The 21,635-nt window shown below is 37.6% G+C and overlaps 1 protein-coding gene, 1 non-coding gene and 1 pseudogene across 11 annotated transcripts in view; all 3 read right to left on the bottom strand.

Annotated features, from left to right (window-relative positions):
- Positions 1-21,635, bottom strand: part of CFAP206 (cilia and flagella associated protein 206) — a 44,204-nt gene continuing 22,569 nt past the window's right edge. For 9 of the 10 annotated variants that reach the window (XM_042939312.1, XM_042939315.1, XM_042939313.1 and 6 more), the window contains 6 exons: positions 18,615-18,734; positions 17,046-17,244; positions 14,653-14,793; positions 11,382-11,575; positions 7,888-8,031; positions 1-445 (listed from right to left, as the gene is read on the bottom strand). In XM_042939312.1, coding sequence (XP_042795246.1) covers positions 215-445; positions 7,888-8,031; positions 11,382-11,575; positions 14,653-14,793; positions 17,046-17,244; positions 18,615-18,734 — 1,029 coding nt within the window. In that variant the 3' untranslated portion in view covers positions 1-214. The remainder of the gene's footprint in view (positions 446-7,887; positions 8,032-11,381; positions 11,576-14,652; positions 14,794-17,045; positions 17,245-18,614; positions 18,735-21,635) is intronic. The other variant, XM_042939319.1, reaches the window with a different exon arrangement.
- Positions 14,306-14,412, bottom strand: LOC122220792. The gene has a single exon (XR_006202975.1). It is a non-coding gene; the product is annotated as a U6 spliceosomal RNA (small nuclear RNA).
- LOC122220892 lies at positions 15,978-16,104 on the bottom strand (annotated as a pseudogene).

Here is a 21,635-nt window from a genome sequence, read left to right as displayed (position 1 = left end):
TTTTATTTTTCAATTTTAATAGAATGAAAAATGTGCTCCAGAGAACAACTTTTAGTTTTTTGTAGCAGTTTGACAGAATCCAGAAAACATTCACACAACCAATGAATGTGCTAGATTCACAAAATTTAGTAATTTCCATTGATGCAAAGATATTTGTCAATATTTGCCACTGTTCATAACTTGGTGATATCTACTTTAAAAATACAGTCTTTAACTAGGTCTCATCAACAGCTCTAGTTAAGTTCACCTTGACCCCATATGTGATTTTACCCTGTCCCCCACGAAGACCAGCTATGTAAATCTGGGGCCTGGGCACTCGGGTGCTGCTTTCTCTCATAGACTGCGTGCTGGCATCCTTTGGTGGGTACACCTGTGAACAATTTTCTCTTCTCATGTGACTAAGGTCAGTTTGTACTGAGTGAGTAACCTTCCGACACAAATTGGCCTAAGAAGAAAGAGAATACACAGGAATTAACCCATCTCTAAAGAACAAATAATTTGGCCGAATCTTTTTTCTCAGTCCACAAAGAAATTAGCCCTACAACACAGCATTTTTCTACAAAACATTAAAACATTAGAAAAACTAGAACATAATAAATATCCTTTGCCAAGAAGTGAGAAAATACATAAAATGTTGAAAACAGACCCAAAGAAAGAACATACAGATCACACTTAACAGTGAGCCCAATTATTTGTTAATATAATCTTTTAATTCCTTCATTATTATATTTTGAGATTTATACAACTTGGATTTTTCCACCATACTCGGTTTATTTTTTTAAAAGACAAAAATTTAAGATTTCGTTTCTTTTTTAAATGGGCTTCACCCAAGACTTTTAATATAAAAAGTTCTGATGTCTTCAGGTTATATTTTACATTATTCTACATCTTGCTTGCTCTGTTTATGGATTATTAATAAACATGAAGTTAAACAGATTACTCAGGCTGGGACGCAAAGAGGAGTTTTACTGAAAGGAGACAAGGAGTGGGGTGCCTGGGTTGCTCAGTCAGTTGAGCATCCGACTCTTGATTCTGGCTCAGGTTGTGATATCACAGTCCCTGAGATTGAGCCCCATATCGGGCTCTGCGTGAGTGTGGAGCCTGCTTGGGATTCTTTCCCTCTCTCTCTCTGCCCCTGCCCCACTCATTCTTTCTCTGTCAAAATAAATAAACTTTAAAAAACAAGCAAACAAAAAAGGAGACTAGGAGTTACTGAAGTAACAAAGAAGTCCAAGAAAAGAACTCAGAAGCATAAAAGCCTGTCACTTAAAAAGGTAGAGACCGGCGTAGCATAAATGGGTCCAACATGGCAGAGAAGTAGGGGGATCTGGACCTCTCGCATCTCTCAAAGAAGGGCTGAAGCCAAAGGACTTTGAACCTCAAGAATCTTGGAGAAAAAGAGACTGAGTCTACCGGGGAGAAACAGGGACCAACTGAAGGGCCATGGGTGGGTGATTGCAAATGGGGGGAGATAAAACAGTCCGCATAGGCACGGAGGGGAGGGATCCCCTTCTGCAGAGAGCCAAAAGGAAGAGAAAGAGTGGCTAGGGAAGCATAGGACTATATCTGGACAAGAGAAAACCCTCGGACCAGGATGGAGAAGGATCCCATCTCTAACTGCGGGGCTTTCTTCAGACTGGGGCAGGCTGCCTGGTTCATGCACCTGGGGAGGAGGGGAGCCATCTCTGGGTTCAGTGGTAGATTAGGGCACAGTCCACTGCAGGAGAAACCGGTCCTCTCCCCTGAAGTGCTTCAGCACAGGACAAAACCAGCCAGGACCACATATGGGGCCTAGATAGAGAGGCGCTTCCCCAGTACCAGGGCACATGGAGCAGGGATTTAAATCCCAGCCAAGAGCCTGGGACGGGAGTCAGTGGAGCCAGACAGATAGCCTCATTTGCGGCTGCGGCCAGTGAGGATGGCTCCAAAGGAGTGATTTGGGACACCGGGTTGTGGAGAAGAGACTGGGGGTGGGGGTGGGGGGTCGTCATCTTTCTCCCCACCACCACCAAGGTGAGGCCTCAGAGATCCCACCATGGAAACCACAGTGGAGGGGCGGGACCAGCCTACACCAAACCATGCATATCTACTGGGTAACTGCATATCTACTGGAGAGGGATAGACGCTTTGGAGGCAGTCGGCCCCCTCCTCCAGACTAGCACTGCTGCATTGCCTGGATTAATCCTAGGATAATTCTTGTTATTTAGATATATTCTCCCTTCCATTTCTCCTTCTTATCTCTTTCCTCCTCTAGGCTGGCTATTCTGGTTATTGGTTTGTTTAAACAGACATATTTAATCCGTTCTCTAGATACGTGTTCTACACCTCATTTACTTTCCTTTCTCTCTCTCTGGAAGAATCATGTCTTCTAGTTTCTCTGTCTGGGTAACATGATCTTTGTTTCTTTTTCCCCACATCCTTCCTTATTTTCCTCTCTCTCTCTCTCTGGATTAAGCCTTTTAGTCTCTCTGCCTGGTCAATGTTTATTTTTTCTCCCCCCCAACGCCCACCCCTGTCATTTCTCTCTTTGTATGTGTTCTTCAATCAGTACCGCCTCCACCCTGTTCTTTATTTGTAGCTGGTGTTCCTAGTATTTTATTTTTGGATTGTTTTTAGTTTTTTGTTTCTGTTTGTTTTATTTGTGTGTTTGCGTATTTTTGTTTCCTGTTTGTTTGTTTGTTTTTCTTTTCCAGGGCTACTTCAAGGAACAAATCAAAGCACACCTGATGGAGAGTCCAAAACATCATTACGAATAGGGAAATAAAATAACCAAAGTCACAACAGAGAACAAGTAACACACTCCAAAAAACATCTCCTGAAGAGCCAGGCCCTGGACAGTGTATGACCCCCCCCCTTTAATATAGCAGTGCTCACAATGCAGAGCATATAACAAGCTTTTAAAATTCATAAGGGACAAAAAACTAGCCAAAATGATGATACAGAAGAATTTTCCTCAAAAGAAATTCCAGGAAGAAGTGACACTAAAGAATGGATCAAAACAGATAAAAGCAACATAACTGAACAAGAATTTAGAATAACAGTCATAAAATTAATCATTGGGCTTGGAAAAAGCATAGAAGACAGCAGAGAATCTATTGCTGCAGAGATCAAGGAACTAAAAATAGTCATGATGAGTTAAAAAATGCTATAAATTAGGTGCAAAACATAATGGAGGCAGTCACAGCGAGGATTGAAGAGGCAGAGGAGAGAATAGGTGAATTAGAAGATATAATTATGGGAAAAGAAGAAGCTGAGAAAAAAGAGATAAAAAAAAAAAATCCAGGATCACGTGGGGGAATTAGTGAACTACATGATTCAATCAAAGGGAACAATATCCATATCATAAGAATCCAGAAGAAAGAGAGAGAGAGAAAGGGGCTGAAGGTGTACTTGAACAAATCATAGCTGAGAACTTCCCCAATCTGGGGAAGGAAACGGGCATTGAAATCCAAGAGGCACAGAGAACTCCTTTCAGACGTAACTTGAATCGATCTTCTGTACAGCATATCATAGTGAAACTGGCAAAATACAAGGATAAAGAGAATTCTGAAAGCAGCTAGGGATAAACAGGACTTAACATACAAAGGTAGGCACATAAGGGTAGTAGCAGACCTATCTACTGAAACTTGGCGTGCCAGAAAGGAATGGCAGGAAATCTTCAACGTGTTGAACAGGAAAAATATGCAGCCGAGAATCCTTTATCCAGCAAGCCTGTCACTGAGAATAGAAGGAGAGATAAAGATTTTCCAAAACAAACAAAACCTGAAGGAATTCATCACCACTAAACCAGCCCTACAAGAGATCCTAAGGGAGATTCTGTGAGTAAAATGTTGCAAGGACCACAAAGTACCAGAGACATCACTACAAGCATGAAATCTACAGATAACACAACGACTCTAAACCCGTATCTTTTAATAACAACACTGAATGTAAATGGACTAAGTGCTCCGATCAAAAGACATAGGGTATCAGAATGGATTAAAAAAACCAAGACCCATCCATTTGCTGTCTAAAGAGACTCATTTTAGACCCGAGGACATCTTCAGATTGAAAGTGAGGGGATGGAGAACTACCTATCATGCAACTGGAAGTCAAAAGAAAGCTGGAGGAGTCATACTTACATCACACAAACTAGACTTTAAATTAAAGGCCATAACAAGAGATGAAGAAGGGCATTATATAATAATTACAGGGTCTATCCATCAGGAAGAGCTAACAATTATAAATGCCTATGCACCAAATTCAAGAGCACCCAACTGTATAAAACGATTAATCACAAACATAAGCAACCTTATTGATAAGAATGTGGTAATTGCAGGGGACTTTAATACTCCACTGACAACAATGGATAGATCATCTAGACAGAGAATCAGTAAAGAAACAATGGCCCTGAATGATCCACTGGACCAGATGGACTTGACAGATATATTTAGAACTCTGCATCCCAAAGCTATACTTTCTTCTCGAGTGCACATGGAACATCCTCCAAGATAGATCACATACTGGGTCACAAAACAGCCCTCAATAGATATAAAAGAATTGAGATCATACCATGCACACTTTCAGATCTCAATGCTATGAAACTTGAAATTAACCACAGGAATAAGTCTAGAAAACCTCCAAAAGCATGGAGGTTAAAGAACACCCTACTAAAAAACGAATGGGTCAACCAGGCCATTACATAAGAAATTTAAAAATATATGGAAACAAATGAAATCAGGAGTGCTGATGCATAGGGGCACTTGTACCCCAATGTTCATAGCAGCACTTTCAACAGTAGCAAAATTATGGGAAGAACCTAAATGTCCATCAACTGACAAATGGATAAAGAAGATGTGGTTTATGTATACAATGGAATACTACTTGGCAATGAGAAAGAATGGAATCTGGCCATTTGCAGCAATGTGGATGAAACTGGAGGGTATTATGCTAAGTGAAATAAGTCAGTCAGAGAAAGACAGATACCATATGTTTTCACTCATGTGGATCTCGAGAAACTTAACAGAAGACCATGGGGGAGGGGAAGGGGAAGAAAAAGTTACAGAGAGGGAGGGAGGCAAACCATAAGAGACTCTTAAATAGGAGAACAAACTGAGGGTTGATGGGGGTGTGGGGGGAGAGGGGAAAGTGGGTGATGGGAATTGAGGAGGGCACCTGGGCACTGGGTTTGTATGGAAACCAATTTGAGAATATATTATATTATAAATAAATAAATAAAAATAAAAATAAAATAAAATAAAATAAAATACAATAAAAATGTAGAGACCTGGAAGGAGAGGAAATATTCCAGATTTTGAGACACCGTGGATGACTGAGAACCAAAACTACTTCCTCCACACTGAGTTTATTGTCTACATTAGTATGACTTTTCTATTTGGACATCTTCATTAGCATAATTTGATCATTCCAAGAGACTCTTACCAAAGCAAATAACTTGATTGTTCACTACAGAACATCCCAAAAGACACACCTTCAGTAGTAAGTACCAACACACAGATTCTTCCCATCAGTGCTGGGCTGCTTTTTCATGATCTTTACCTAATCTAATTCAAGCTCTCATCCCATCCCCTGACCTACTCTTGGCTTTGAAAGACCTACCTTCCCCCAAACTTCACATTCTCAATACATTCTGACCTTGCTCTTCCCCCTCAAGACACTGCCTAGGCTCTGCTGAGGTGCTGATTCCTCCTATAGCTTTAAGCAATACACTCAGTTTTGTCTTACCAGCACATTGTACTGGTCATATATAGGGAGCCAGCATTTGACGTGATGTGATTCCAGAGGAGAATTAGGTCTAAGGTGAGCCTCAGAATTAAGTGGAGGTTGAAGAATGAGAAGAAGAGTTCAGTCGGTATGCAGTGCAGCCCCACAGAATATGCCATTTTTTTAACATTTCCAGTCCAGACCTATGCTGGCACCTCTACCTCTCATATCCATCCAACCATCATTCCCCTCTTCTCCTTTGCCTATTTATACCTCAGACCAACTTAAAATGTCACCAGGGTTCATTTTTTATTTCACTTCTATTCTACCACTTACCAAGAGGTATTGAGATATTTTTAGTGTATCAGTGTCACTTGCTAGACAATTAGTTTCTGAAGAACAAGTGTGTAATATCTGTGTTACCCATAGGTATCTGATGGGCTCAAGTGAGTTTAGTAGATAACACAAAAGAACATTGGGGATGGAGCTTCATGTACTACAGAAGAGTAACTGATAGGAATGCTAATGGAACGAGGATCTGGAAGACATACCAGGAAGCTGATCCTTCCTCATCCCAGGAAATTAAGGGACTGAAAAGCTGCCATCACAAAGGGTGGCAAGAGAAATGCCATGATTGGTGAAAAGCCTATGAGACACTGAATATACAAACTGCCAAAAGCTAGACCTTGTATGACAATAGAACTCAGTTCCACAACCTCTATAGCTGTAGCTATAAGCCTGGAACAGACAGGACTTGGCCAGCTTCCCTATTTTTTTGCTACCCCCCCCCCCACCTTGGTCCCCCAACTGAGGACCAACCAGAGAAAGCCAACTATGCCCACCAAACCATTCACATAAGAGTCCCAACTTTGAGTTAGCCTGCTTCCATTTTCCCCATGTCAACAATCTCCAGTCAGAGCATGCTTGAAGCCTTCCTCTTTTTTTCACTATAAGGCTTTCCCACTTTCCCTGCCTGCTTTGGAGTTCCTGCCAACGGCCAGTGATGATGGTTGACTCCCTTGCTATAGAAAACTTTGAATAAATAGCCTCTGTTCTGATTTGGGTAGTCTTCATTTACTCCCATACCTGATTTCAGTTAAAGAGATGGATAAAATATACCAAGAAAAGGCTATAGATATAAAAGTTTATTTCCTTCGTACTCTAAATACTTATTGTCTAAAATGACAAGGTACTGTAAAAAGGGTGAGAGGGAAGAATTCCACTGAGTCACACAGGGATGAGATTTCCAAAGCCAAGCTTTGAGGGCAGGCACCTCTTATGATTAAGGTGACTGAGAATTAGAAGGACAAGAGAGCTCAGTGCCTATAGAGAACATGCTGACGTAAGAGGGGACACAAGAGAGGTTAACATTCTGCTCCTCAAAAAAAAAAAAAAAAAAAAAAAGACTACAAAAGACAAAGATATACTTTAAATGATTAGAGGAAGCTGAAAGTGCTCTAAATCTCATAGATTACAACAATAGATGGATATAGAAAGAAAGAGAGAGCAACTACCATTGTTCTAGTCACTGGATGGTATAATTTGAGAATAGTTTCATGCTTCCGTATGTGCTTAAAATTAGAAGACAATCTTACAATGTAAAGCTGGCAAATTATATGCAAAGAACTCTGTATACATCCCACTAGTTTATACAAGTAATTTAAATTACCCACTCTATGACTAACAACACATTAAAGTTCCCTAACCTATAGCTCTCAGCTTTAGCACCATCTTCCTGGAAACTCCCACACCATGAGGGCCAAGTGGAGGGAGAAGCAAATACACAGGCTGAAGCGAGAAAGAAGAAAGATGAGGCAGAGTTCCAAGTAAATGGCCAGTGTGTACACCCATGGAAGCCACAGGAGCAGAAACAAGGAAAGCTAGAGGCCAGGGACGCTGGTAGAAATTGTTGGACAGCATGCCTATTTTCTAGAAATTGATTCAATGAATCTAGAACATCTATTGCCATCTTATCACAACAACTACCCTTGAGAGACCCACCCTGCTCGTACCAAAACAATCCCTTTTGGTCCTGTGCCCTGGACCTGTAACTTTTGGGACTAATTCTGCTTTAATTTGTGGCTGAATGTAACACATGTACAAAATATCATCTCTTCTGCTGTCTTAGCTGAAGAAAACAAATTCCCCAACCTATAAATAATTTTAGAAAATATTGTTACAAACCAATTTTATAGCTTTTCTTCTCAATTCCCATTCATTCCACTCATATGATCTCACAATCGTTGGTGGCAATATGTGCGTATCTGTTTGTGTGCTACTTTCACACTTTGTAATTGGTTTTATATGATGTTTGTCAACATCTTTCATCTAAAGAAATGAAGTTCTGTAATTAGTATTTATTAAAAAGCAGCATTATTTAGAGATAACTAAAAATAAACTGACAAAAAGATTAGAAAAATAAGAATTTTTCAACATGGAATATACTCATAAAGACAGCAGAGAAAATAAGCTAATAGTAGTGAACTAAATGTGATAATTTTCCTGGGCATTATGGCTTTCTTTGTACCTGACTTTGTGAACTTAATATGGGAGGTATATTTTGGGAGGGGAAAACCTAACATCACTCATTCAAGTCAAATGCCCCTCTCCAATTTTCACAATCGGTAGCATACATGAATACTTTGTTGAAAACTGACTGAAGTTTAAAATAGCCATTAAATGTTAAATATGAATCACATTTGTTTAAAGTATCAAAACATCTTTAGGATATATCTAAACCCCAAACTATGCATACACTTGGTTTTGTTTTAGTTGGATATTTTGATTTTCTGCTGGGATACCCACAAGCTCACTATTAAAATATTAAATATTAATTCCAGGCTAAATAAGATATGATTGTGCTATATATGAAGTTGCTGGAGAGGGTGGTAGAGGTTTAAGGAACTCAGATCATAGTGCACAGGAGGGACAGATTAACTTTTTTTTTAATTCCAGTGTAACTAACCCAGTGTTATATTAGTTTCAGGTGTATAATATAGTGATTCAACAATTCTATACATTACTCTGTACTCATCACGATAAGTGGACTCTTAATTCCCTTCACCTATTTCACCCATCTCCTCACCTACCTCTCCTCTAACAACCACAAGTTTGTTCTCTGTATTTAACAGTCTGGTTTTTTTGTATCTTTATCTCTTTGCCCATTTGCTTTTGTTTCTTAAACTCCACATATGAATGAAATCATATGGTATTTGTCTTTCTCTGACTGCCTTATTTCACTTGGCATTACATCCTCTTGATCCATCCATGTTGTTACAAATGGCAAGGTTTCATTCTTTGTTATGCCTGAGTAATATTTCATTGTATGTATGTGTATATATATGTATATGTGTATATATATACACATATATGTGTATATGTGTGTGTATATATATGTATATACATATACATACACACATATATATGCCATGTAAGATTACATATACATATGTACATATGTACATATACACACACACACACACACACACACACACACACACATATATATATATATATATATATATGCCATGTAAGATTAACTTCTTACTCAAATCAAACAGGAGATAATTACTGATTGCCTACCACCTAACATAAGATATAATTTTTTTTTGCCTTCAGAACGATGTTGTGATATAGTTGGGTAGATAAAAACATGTTGCAAGATGATTAGCAATATTACACAGTACAAGTAAATGGCAAGTAAATAATTATAAGAACTACAGCTTTGAAATATGAAGGGAGAAAACTCACTTCCATAGGTACTTAAGGTCACTGAAGAAGAGCTGGGAATTAAATACACAGAAAGAAAGGAAAAAAACAAGACCCAAAATATAGGGGAAAATTGTTTAATGGAAAACTATGCATTATCTACATATAGCATACATTTCTGATGATCTGATTCTAACCTTTCACTGTCTTTGAAGTATCTTACAACTCTGTAAGTTATAAATAAGTGGTGGCATGGTCAAATAATTCTTGTCTATAGACATGCAAATTCATAATTCCTTCAAGGTTTTTTATGGAACCTGACAATATAAATTCTCAAATTTATATGGAAAGTAAAGACTCAAGTATAGCCAAGATCCTTTAGAGAGGAAAGGGTGGGAGAACTCACTCTACTAGGTATCAAAACTTACTATAAAGCTATAGTAAGATATAGATACAGGAATTTTTTAAAAATTGAACTGAATAGAATAGAGAGATTAAAAATTAAGCCTGTGCATATAAGACACTATAGATATGGAGAAAGGAAAGAGTACTGAACAAATGGTCTGGGAAAATTCATTACTCAAATAGAAAAAAAATTAAAATTGGATCTTCACCTCCCAATAGACACAAAAATCAAATCCAAGTCAATTAAAGAGTCAGGTGTGAAAGGCAAATCCAAAATCCATATTTTTTTACAAAACAATATAGGAGAATATTTTTATGATCTAAGATACATGAAGATTTCTTAAACAAGACAAAATTTGAGATGTGAAGAAAAGATTAATAAATGACATATTAAAATGAAAAACTTTCATTCATGAGAAGACATCACAAAAAGAATGAAAAACAGAGGGGTGCCTGGGTGGCTCAGTCGGTTGAGCATCTAACTCCTGGTTTCGGCTCAGGTCAAAGTATTCACATAGGCTACCAATTGTGAAAATTGGAGAGGGGCATTTGACTTAGGAATGAGTGATGTTAGGTTTTCCCCTCCCAAAATACACCTCCCATATTAAGTTCATGGGTTCAAACCCCATATACGGGGTTCTGTGCTAGCAGTGTGGACCCTGCTTGGGATTCTTTCTCCCTCTCCCTCTTTCTCTGCCCCTTTCCTGCCTGTACTCGCTCTCTCTCTTTCTCAAAATAAATAAATAAGCTTTAAAAAAACAGAATGAAATACAAAACTGGGAGAGCACAAGCCAGTGGAACACAATTAAAAGCCTAGAAACAAACCCATTCCATATGAGAATTGTTAACTCAATGGAGGGGTCATCATACTGAGGGGGAAAACCATGTATTAATATTAGCATCACCAGCCACTGCTGGGATCACATACAGGTTTAGAAGTGGGCACAGTAGAAAATAGAACTAAAACCATTAAGCTTTATTAAGATATAATTAAGGAAACTAGTAATTATTAAAAAAAACTAAATGGTACTATGAATGGGACAACCTAATATAATAAACATAAAAATTCTTTTATTATTTTAATTCATTTCCAGTTAAAATCTCAGTAAGATTTTGGGGGAAACTTAGCAAATTTATTAGGAAAACTACCATGCATGACTAAGACAATTTTGAAAAAATACAAGGCAAAGGAAAGAGCTTACCCTATCAGGTAATAAAATATATCAGAAAGTATTATCTTACAACTCTAAGTTATCACCTGTGTTATCTGTGCTAAGTTCTTTAATTTTAGATAAGGAAATCCTACAGACTCAGTTATTTATCTAAACGTAGTCTTTCTCTTCCAGATTTTTCCAGTCTAATTTATCAATTTGACTCCTTATCTTGTTTTCATTATTCTTTGTGGATTTCATTAGTTTCCTTCTTCGGGGTGAATCTCTTTCCAATAGCATTAAAGGCCCTCTTCTGATCCAGTCTCTGTTTGGACTTTGGAACAACAATGTATAACTTTCTAATTAACTATACTTTTAAATGTCATAAATTCTTAAAATACTGACTCTGCTTACCTGAGAATATGGAATGAGGGTTTCGAACTGTTGATGAAGTTCCAGTAGCTGAATTAATTCTGCATTTTTTTTTGCTTTTTCCTTAATTAAATCAATATAATTTTCAGGACTTTCTGCAAATAAATATGCAGCATCTCTGGTATTAAAAGTGTAATACTTTTCTTTATATTTCAAAATTCCAATTGCTGGATTTCCTGAAAATTAAGAAAAGGAAATGAATGAGATATAAAATAGTAAGTGATTCTATGTTTATAATACATCCATAGAATCATCCCCTACATACTGCATATTTAACATATGACTTATGCATATTTAACATGTTTTCATTTTGTTAAAATGCTAAAATTAGCAATTTTAAATTATACATTTTGTTAAATTCTATTTTATGTGAAATTCATATTAAATTAATTTTAACGAATGGTTTTATGTAAAAATTATTTTACTATACAGATCTAAAATGTTTGAAAATCTTTTATGGGAAGGCACGTAGTCATCTCGTAGTTTCAAATCTCCTTTAAACTAACTACTATAAGCATTGTTTTAAAAATAATTCTATAAAAACTACAAAAATGGGACAACTTACCCAAAATACGTTTCCTTTTTTTTTTTTTTAAGATTTTTACTTTTAAGTAATCTCTACACCCAACATGGGGCTCAAACTCATGACCCCAAGATCAAGAGCTGCATGCTCCATCGACCAAGCCAACCAGGCATCCCCAAAATACAAGTCTCTATGTTAGAAAGTATTTCCCACTGTGAACAGATACTACAAAAATAAGGGTTATTAAATATCCACATAGTTGGTGGGAATTATATATGAAACAATAGTACTGCCTTATTTATTTTTTCATTTGTTCAACAAAATTTATTGGCCCTATTCCTGGCACTAAGGAAATAAAAACAAAATTGCTGCTCTCAACAAATCAACAAATATACCATAGGCCAGAGAGTACTGCAAAAAAAGGTTAAAAATAAAGCCAAGGGGCACCTGGCCAGTTAAGTGTCCGATTCTTGATTTCAGCTCAAGTCACGATCTCAGGTCATGAGATTGAGTCCCGCATTGGGTTCCGTGCTGGGTGTGGAGCCTGCTTAAGATTCATTCCCCCCCACCCTCAAAAAAAATAAATAAGCTTGTTAAACACATAATAAAAGGAAGAAGGGTGTGGTTGATATTTTAAATTGGGTGATCTAGGAATGCTAAATAAAATGAAGGAGCAAGGTATGTAGCTATCTGGGGGATAGACAGAGTTTTCCAAGTAGAAGGAATAAATAGCAAGCATAAAGGCTCTGAGGTGAAAATGGGCTTGAGATGTTCAAGAATAACAAGAAAGCCAGTGAGGCTTGAGTAGGCAAGGGAAAGTGATTGGCAATAAAACCGGTGTAGTCATTGAAAAGGATCCTAACTAGTTAGTAAGCCTTGGGATTTAAGTCATGTGGTCTGGAGTCCTGAATGGAAGGGGAAAAGTCCTACAGAATTCCTCTGAGTTAGTGCAGTTTGCTGCTGCCCAGAAAATAATGTAGCAAACAGAAATAATGTAGTGAACAAAGTAGTCAGGGCTAGCTTATTGAGAGAGGATTCCGAAACCCATAGCCCCACAAGCTCTTCTACTTTCCTATTTCTCTCTCTTTATTAGAATCCCAGATAGTGGAAGCTTGAAGGGGCCAAACAGACCTCCTGGACTAGAAGCCAGGCTCTCCTGAACCTTAGCCCATAGCTTTTTCAATTATATCATGCTACCTCTGTCATCACCCTACAGCTATGGTTCTTTGCGTTTGTGTCTCTTGTGACTCCCTTCCGTTCTTATTTGTGATGGATGGATGGATGGATGATGCATGGATGGATGCATGGATGGATGGAAGGAAGGAAGGAAGGAAGGGAAGAAGGAAGGAAGAAGGAAAGAAGGAAGGAAGGGGAAAGAAAAGGAAAAGAGAAAAGAAGAGAAGAGAAGGAAAGAAAGAAACCATCTATATTCCATCACTTCTTATTTCTTCACGGCTTTTGATTGTTACCCCCCCCACCCCCACCAGTATCACTGACCCTCATGGGGCCTCAGAATACTATTCTCTCAGCTCCCTATGGTAAACCTCTTACTTCCATTATGAAAAATCTAATACCATAAAAAATGAGTCAGGGGCATCTTGGTGGCTCAGTCAGTTGAAGAGTCCAATTCTTGGTTTTGGCTCAGGTCATGATCTCACAGCTCGTGAGTTGGAGCCCTGCATTGGGCTCTGTGCTGACAATACAAGAGCCTGTTTAGAATTCTCTCTCTCACCTTCTCTCTCTGCCCCTCCCCTCACACGCACTCTCTTTCTCTCTCTCAAAAATAAACTTAAAAAAAAGTCAGTATGCATGTTCTCTAGCCTGTATGTAGTTCCTATAATTCTTTCTAATAAAAAAAGTAATATCCAACTACGAAATATAACAAAAGAAATGACAAAGAAAGAAGAAAAGGAAAAAAGAGGTTAATGGTGTAAGGTAAATCAGAAATAATTTTGTCCAACTGTTTTCATTCTAGCCCTAGCTGACTTTTTATTTCCAATTCACACAGCACTTTTTGGATAATAATTTATTTCACCTCAATTTCTGACTTACTCTTTGTTAGGGGAGAAGCTCTAGTAATATACACAGAGAGATTTTACTTGATAAAATATTGGCCATTTCCTTAGGTGGATCTGACTTATACAGAAATCCTGATCTATGTTAATAGAACACAACCATAAAGCAACAGAGTATTTTTTTAATAAACATAATCAGCCAAATTAGTGTTGCTCTTTCAACTAATTACTTTGGAAGATGATATATTTTAGTAACGCCATGTGAATTTCTGGAGTCCCTCATTGGCCATATGAGTCATCCCTCTTTTATGATAATGTAGCATCCAGATTTCATTATATACACATTCTATCACTTATTTGTTTTCGTTTCTAAATGTGGAAGCTTCATGAATTTGCATGTCATCCTTGCGCAGGGGCCATGCTGATCTTCTCTGTATTGCTCTGATTTTAGTATATGTGCTGCCGAAGCGAGCACCTCACTTATCATTTGTGTGTAATTCTTGTTTATGTCAGTCCACCGGATTATTCTGTGAGCACTTCAAAAATGAAGATTTTGGTCTGGATCATCTTTGTGGCTCCTTTCCTAGTTCACCGTCAGATCCCATAAAGTTTTAAAAAATGATAAGTGAAAAAAAAATGAATAAGTAAGTGACAAGGACAGCTTTATTTAAAGAAAAAATGGGAAGTCAAAGCAATATCATTTCCCACAATATACCTGGAAGAAGAAGACCATCTGTTGTAGCAAATGTATAAGCACAAAATCCTCGATACTGAATTAACAATTTATCAAAATTGGCCGTTGTTTCTGGGAAAAGCCATTCTTGTTTTCTGAAATCCACCGGACGTACTCTATCTTCTAAAATAAAAGAGGAGGACAAGAAAAACTTCAGTCAAGGAGAAGAGTAAACAACCCAAGAAAATATGCAGAAAAGACTGGCTGTTGTGTGACTAAAATAGAGAGAAATCAACTTCATTCAAGACTGTATGGCTCTTCATAATACACTAGGTGGGCAAATTCTTTAAATGTGATGCTCCTATACTAGGACTATTGTTTCCTGAAACAGCTGAGAATGTTCTGAGCAGAAAGCTTCAAGGAAATCTCTCTTAGTAATTTAATTTTGATAACAAGGTGCACAATCTTTGTTCTTTACACTTTTAAAAATCCTTCCTAATGGTGGCTGGCTTACTTATTTACATGTGATAAACAAATAGTCCACATTTTTTACACAAACAAAAACACATATTTGTAAAACACTGATCCCAAAGGTTCTTAGCTTTGGCAATCCTACTATACTTCTGGGTCTGGCTCTACATCAAAACAGCAATACCACAAATGCCCTTGTGACTACAACTAGAAGTAAATGCATACTTTGGGGAAAATAAACCTTCCTTCTTTTTTCCTGATATGCCTGAAAGCCTCAAAACAGAGAGGAGATGTGGCAAGTGTTAATTAAATTCTTTTAGAAGAACATTCGGTCTCCCAATTCACTGGAGCAGTAACATGATAAATAGTGTTCTGGTGAATAAAAAGTTGTGACATATAGTGGAAAGTGACATGTTTAACTCCAAGAAGTAAACTGTCTTGCCAATAATGGTGAGTTTAAAATCTACTGTTGAAGTAGTTTAATATTTACTGCTGAAGTGACTTTAACCTTTTTTTAAATTTTTTTTTAACATTTATTTATTTTTGAGAGATGAGAGCACGAGCCGGGAAGGGGCAGAGGGAGAGGGAGTTACAGAATTCAAAGCAGGCTCCAAGCTCTGAGTTGTCAGCACAGAGCCAGATGCGGGGCCCAAACCCACGAACTGTGAGACCATTACCTGAGCCGAAGTCAGACACTTAAACAACTGAGCCACCCAGGCGCCCCTAAGTGACTTTAACTTTTTAATTTCACTTGGTATTTGTGTAGATATGTTGTTTTAATATAATAAAATAAGTAGGAAAAACTTTACCTGGAAGGATGCTTTTCAGTCTTTCTAATTTAGTTTTCAAGTTTATTTTTTAAGTCCGGTAGTTGAAGAATGGAAATTACAACTTCATTTTTATTTTCCACTTATACAAAATTTGAATTTGTAAAAGAAATTTAGAGAGTAAATTATCAAATCTCATTTTCTGGAAAAAACTTTCTTTTTACACTTGATCTTAGCCAAAAGGCCGAGAAGCGATGGAAAAAACTTTCTTTTTAGGCAACAATGCCCAGACTCTATTTTGGCATTTCTCAAGAACTTCCCATTGTCTTTAAGACAAAAGATACCAAAAAAGTAAAAAGTAGTTTGTTGATAAAGACAGCCTTCTTATAAGAATCAGTGCATCTCTTAAAGGGTCTAAAATAAGCTCAATTTTACAGGGATAAATTTCATTGATTTATAAATTTCAGCCTGAATCTGAGGTAGATATATGGCAAATGACATGCTAAAGAAATAGAGGTCTAAATATGGCAAACATTAATATCTTCTCCTACTATAAATCAATAATAAGATCACTAAGACTACAACAGAAACACATAAGCAAGGAAAGTCATTGCTAACCAAAACCCTGACAATAACATTAAGAATGCTTATTATTGGGGGCACCTGGGTGGCTCAGTAGGTTAAGCAGCCGACTCTTGATTTCGGCTCAGATCATGACCTTGGCTCAGATCACGATCTCATGGTCTGTGAGATCGAGTCCTGCATTGGGCTCTGCACTTATAGTGTGGAACCTGCTTGGGATTCTCTCTCTTCCCCTCCCCACTTGCTCTCTGTCTCAAAATAAATAAATAAACATTAATTTTTTTTTTTTTACAAAAGAATGCTTATTACTGGATAGTAAGGTACTTAGCTTACATATTTTCTGTTTCCTGCACTTTTCATAATGAACATTAGTACTCTTTTAATCAAGAAAGATGTTTAATACCTTATCAAAAGGATAGAGCATGAAAATTTTACTTTTTTTAAAAACAAACTTTATGCTCAACATGGGGCTCTAACTCATGACCCCAAGATCAAGCGTTGGATGCTCCACTGACTGACCCAGCCAGGTGCCCCAAGCGTGAAAATTTTAAAAGAGTGCCTTTATTCTAGAGGCACTTTTAAGAGGAAGAGGAAGTCAAGGATGGTTTCTATTACCCATGTGTTCCTTCATCCTACACACATCAGTCTTCACAGTCAGCCCATCAAGAAGATTCTGCATTACTTTCTCAGGAAAGAGGAGTTCATGAGCACCCAAGAATGGCTCAAGGTGAGTTGTCAAATTACTGAGGACACTAATCAAAACAGTTTCATCCTGGAAGCTAGTCCACAGATTGGAAAGTGCAATGAAGATGGGCTGAAGAAGAGAAAAGAATGTTTAAAATGTAACTGTTTAATAGAATTACAAATCACTGTGCTCTTAAAAACAAAAACAAATTTGTGTTAGTAAAGAAATTCTTCTGAAGACAAGTCAAAGTCTTGTGAAGTTAAACAATAAAATCTACATAGCAAAAGGATTCATAAATTATGAGAAAAAAAACTTGTATTTTATCTCAAACTATTCGTGTTGGTGTGATTGTCATAAAGTTAATTTACGCCCCCCACCCACCCAAAAAGCCAAACACATCGATCACCTAAGAAAGATTTATGGATGCTTGACCTCAAAAAGCCAAGAGGAAAATATCTTCTTTTTGTAAAAAAGTTAAATATGACTCATTACTATTAGATTAATCTGGTTCAATCATGATTAAAAGAACCTGAAAGTCTACAGATATATCTTGAGGCATATCTTGTGAGCTGCAAGTTAAAGATTTTAGATCAGTGAGATAAAAACTTTTTTTAATGTTTATATTATTTATTTTGGGGAGAGGCTGAGAGAGAGAGAGAGAGAGAGAGAGGGAGGGAGATTGGGGGAGGGGCAGAGAGAGAGGGAGAGAGAGAGAATCCCAAGTAGGCTCCACATTGTCAGCACAGAGCCCGACACGGGGCTCAAATCCATGAACCAGGAGATCATGGCCTGAGCAGAAATCAAGAGTCAGATATTTAACCTACTGAGCCATCAGGTGCCATGAGATAAAATGTTTTTTATTCATACTAAAGGTCACTGACTTATTGAATAAACATATACAGAAACTAATTAGGCCCTACTCATAGGTAAAACAACTTAGCCTTTTGTTTCTTGGCTTTTAAAACCTAACATTGGGAATGGTTACACAAAATTGTCAAGGCCTCAAAATGCTCTATAAAATATTGCATGTGCACCCTACATCTCCTTTGGGCTACCAGATTTGCCCCTAAGATGGTACAGATAATCAGAAAGTCAGTGTAAGTGCAGGCCTGGTAAACACAGGGATTATCCTCTGTCTCTTCATAAAGGACACAAGTCACATCACCCCTTGGCTGAAGGCAATCTCTAACCAGCCACTGTGAACGTGTTCTCAACACTGCATTACAGATTCGTTTTGTTGCCACAGCCCGTGCTGGTATTATGGCTATCATAATATATACCCGCGTTTCCTTTAGTAGCAACTGCCTGCAGAGGGAAGTCCCGCATCCAACTTACACGGTTATTACAAAACAACCATAAAGAACAGGATCAACTTGTACAAAAACCAATATTATATTTTTAGTGATTAACTATAATTATGATTACTTATGATTCGATTGTATAGGACTCAAAGGTATATTCACTCTTAAGCAAGGTCAAAGTTGATGGCAAATACTTACAAAGACTTGTGATGTTGGGACAGCAGTCTTTGATTTTACAGTCATTTTTAATTGTTCCAGTTGGGCTCCTAACTGCTTTATCATCATTTCTACTTCTTGAGCACAGGTAATTATATCTGACTGTGAAAACAACATAATTTGCATTAATATTTTTATAACGTCACTAAAAAATTCATGTGTTTTAAGCCCGACCTGCTCCTAAGCACAACGGGAGCAGAAATTCTATTCTCCATGGTATCTGCAAACCAAGAACAGTGCTGGTGTGCCAACGGCACTCCAGAAATATTTGTTGGATAGATGAATCTTTTGAAATACAATAGCTATAATTTTTTCCCAAAAGTATTCTTTTTCTCAAGGTATTCTTTGACAGGCAGTATAACTGCATTCCTGAGAAGGGGATCCTACGACACAACTTTGTTCAGCTGTTATTTTCCCACTGCTTAATGATAAAATTAATGAGGTGTTCCTCTGAAAACAATTTTGATACCAAGATTTTTTTAAAATTACATCCAAGAATGCAGAACATCTTAAAAATCACATCACTGAAAGAAAAACAATGTATTTCTGATATGACAATAGTAATCTGAAAATAAGGTATTAAATGCTGAATCTGAAATAATTACTAACATTTATTCTATGTGCTAAGCATCATAGTAAATACTTATAAGTACAAAAAGGACGTAAGTATAAATAAGAAAACTAAGATGTAGACAGGTAAGTAAAGTGCCCAAGGATACACAGCTAATAAAGGGTGGAATCATGGTTCTATCCCAGACCAATGGAGCCCAGAACCCAGCTCTTACCCATTATATTGTACTGTCTAAGATGTGACCAGAAATAGCGGTGGTATGGGTTTATCAGTACATTGTAAAAGAGTGACAGTTACTTGGAGGAAAAAAAAATGTATCTGAGTCTTCAAATATGAGCCCAAGTATATGCTTTACTAGACTATTTTTTTTAAGTTTATTTATTTTGAGAGAGAGACAGAGAGAGAGAGAGTGCATTGTGCACACACGAGCAAAGGAGGGGCAGAGAGAGGGAGGAAGAGAGAGAATCCCAAGCCAGCTCCATGCTGTCAGCACAGAGCGAGAAGCGGGGCTCAATCTCACTGAACGTGAGATCAGGAGCAGAGCAGACTACCAGAATGAGCCACCCAGGCACCCCTACTAGACTATTTTTAATTGACAAAAATATTACTTCTTTTAAAATATCAAATATTATTGTATTTCAACTAATGAAATATTTTATTCACAGATCTTAACATGCATCCTGTTTTAATTTTACCTATACTTTTCTTTAAGCATCTCCTTCCCCTTGCTACATGCTCCATGTAATCCTATCTATCCCATCTAATAGGTCCCTTGCCTACCTCATAGAGTTTTCCCCCTTGTTTGTTAGTTTTGTTTTAGAAATCAAATATGAGGGGTGTCTGGGTGGCTCACTCAGTTAAGTGTCTGACTCTCGGTTTCGTCTCAGGTCATGATCTCACAGTCTCATGAGTTCGAGCCCCACGTTGGGTTCTACGCTGACAGCATGGAGCCTACTTGAGATTCTCACTCTCTCTCTCTCTCTCTCTCCCTCACTGTCTGACCCTCCCCACTCATGCTGTCTCTGTCTCTCAAAATAAATAAACTTAAAAATAAAAATAAAATATGAAAATGGGGTCCCTAAAGTCTCTTCAGATTTGTGCAACAGCAACAAGAAACAGAAATAATATGCTCTCCAAAGTAAAAGTTACATTCAATACATGACTTCATTAAATCTATAATTGAAAATACTCTAGACTTCCTCCCCAGAGCTATGCTTTCAGAGGACACCAACAGAGTAGGCATACAGAAATACTTGATTTTTCCTGATTATGACCTAAAACAATCACTCTGTTAACATTTTATCAAAAAGAACTTGTTGACAACTATGTGGAAGTTTTAGTGTAAAATGGTCCTCACAAATAAGTAGAAAGACAGTCTGTGTTCATGGACGGGAAGAGTTAATATTGTTAAAATGTCCATACTACCCAAATCCATCTATAGATTCAGTGCAATTCCTATAAAAATTCCAGTGGATGGGGCGCCTGGGTGGCTCAGTCGGTTGGGTGACCGACTTCGGCTCAGGTCACAATCTCACGTTCCGTGAGTTCGAGCCCCGCATCGGGCTCTGGGCTGATGGCTCAGAGCCTGGAGCCTGCTTCCGGTTCTGTGTCTCCCTCTCTCTCTGCCCCTCCCCCGTTCATGCTCTGTCTCTCTCTGTCTCAAAATAAATAAACGTTAAAAATTCCAGTGGCATTTTTCAAAGAAATAGAAAAACAATCCTCTAACTTGTATGGAGCCATAAAAGACCCCCATGTACCCAAGCAAGCTTGAGAAAAGAACAAAGCTGGAGGCATCATGCTTCCTAATTTCAAACTATATTGCAAAGCTATAGTAATCAAAACAGTATGTTAGTGGCATAGAAACAGACACATAGATCAACAGAATACAGAGCCCAGAAATAAACCCATCATATACGGTCAACTAATTTATGACAAAGAAAGCAATAATATACAATGTGGAAAGGACAGTCTCTTGAATAAATGGTGCTGGGAAAACTGGACAGCAACGTGCAAAAGAATGAAACATACAGAAAATCAAGTCATATTGGATTAAAGACATGAATCTAAGACCTGAAATCCTGAAATTTCTAGAAGAAAACATGGAGCAGTAAGCCTCTTGACATCAGTCTTGGTGATATTTTTTTGATTTGACACCAGAAGCAAAAGAAACAAGAACAAAAGTAAACAAGTGAGTCTATAACAAACCAAAAAGCTTCTATACAGCAAAGGAAACCATCAACAAAATGGAAAGGCAACTTGCTGAATGGGATAAAATATTTGCAAGTCATATATCTGATAAGAGGTTAACATCCAAAGTATACAAAGAACTCCTATAAATAAACAGCAAAAACAGCAGCAGCAACAAGAACAACAAAACCCGAACAATCCAATTAACAAATGGCCAGAGGATCCAAATAACATTTTTCCAAAGA

This window comes from Panthera leo, chromosome B2, assembly GCF_018350215.1.
Source record: "Panthera leo isolate Ple1 chromosome B2, P.leo_Ple1_pat1.1, whole genome shotgun sequence".
NCBI classification, from domain to species: domain Eukaryota; kingdom Metazoa; phylum Chordata; class Mammalia; order Carnivora; family Felidae; genus Panthera; species Panthera leo.
This window is presented reverse-complemented; position numbering and strand designations above follow the sequence as displayed.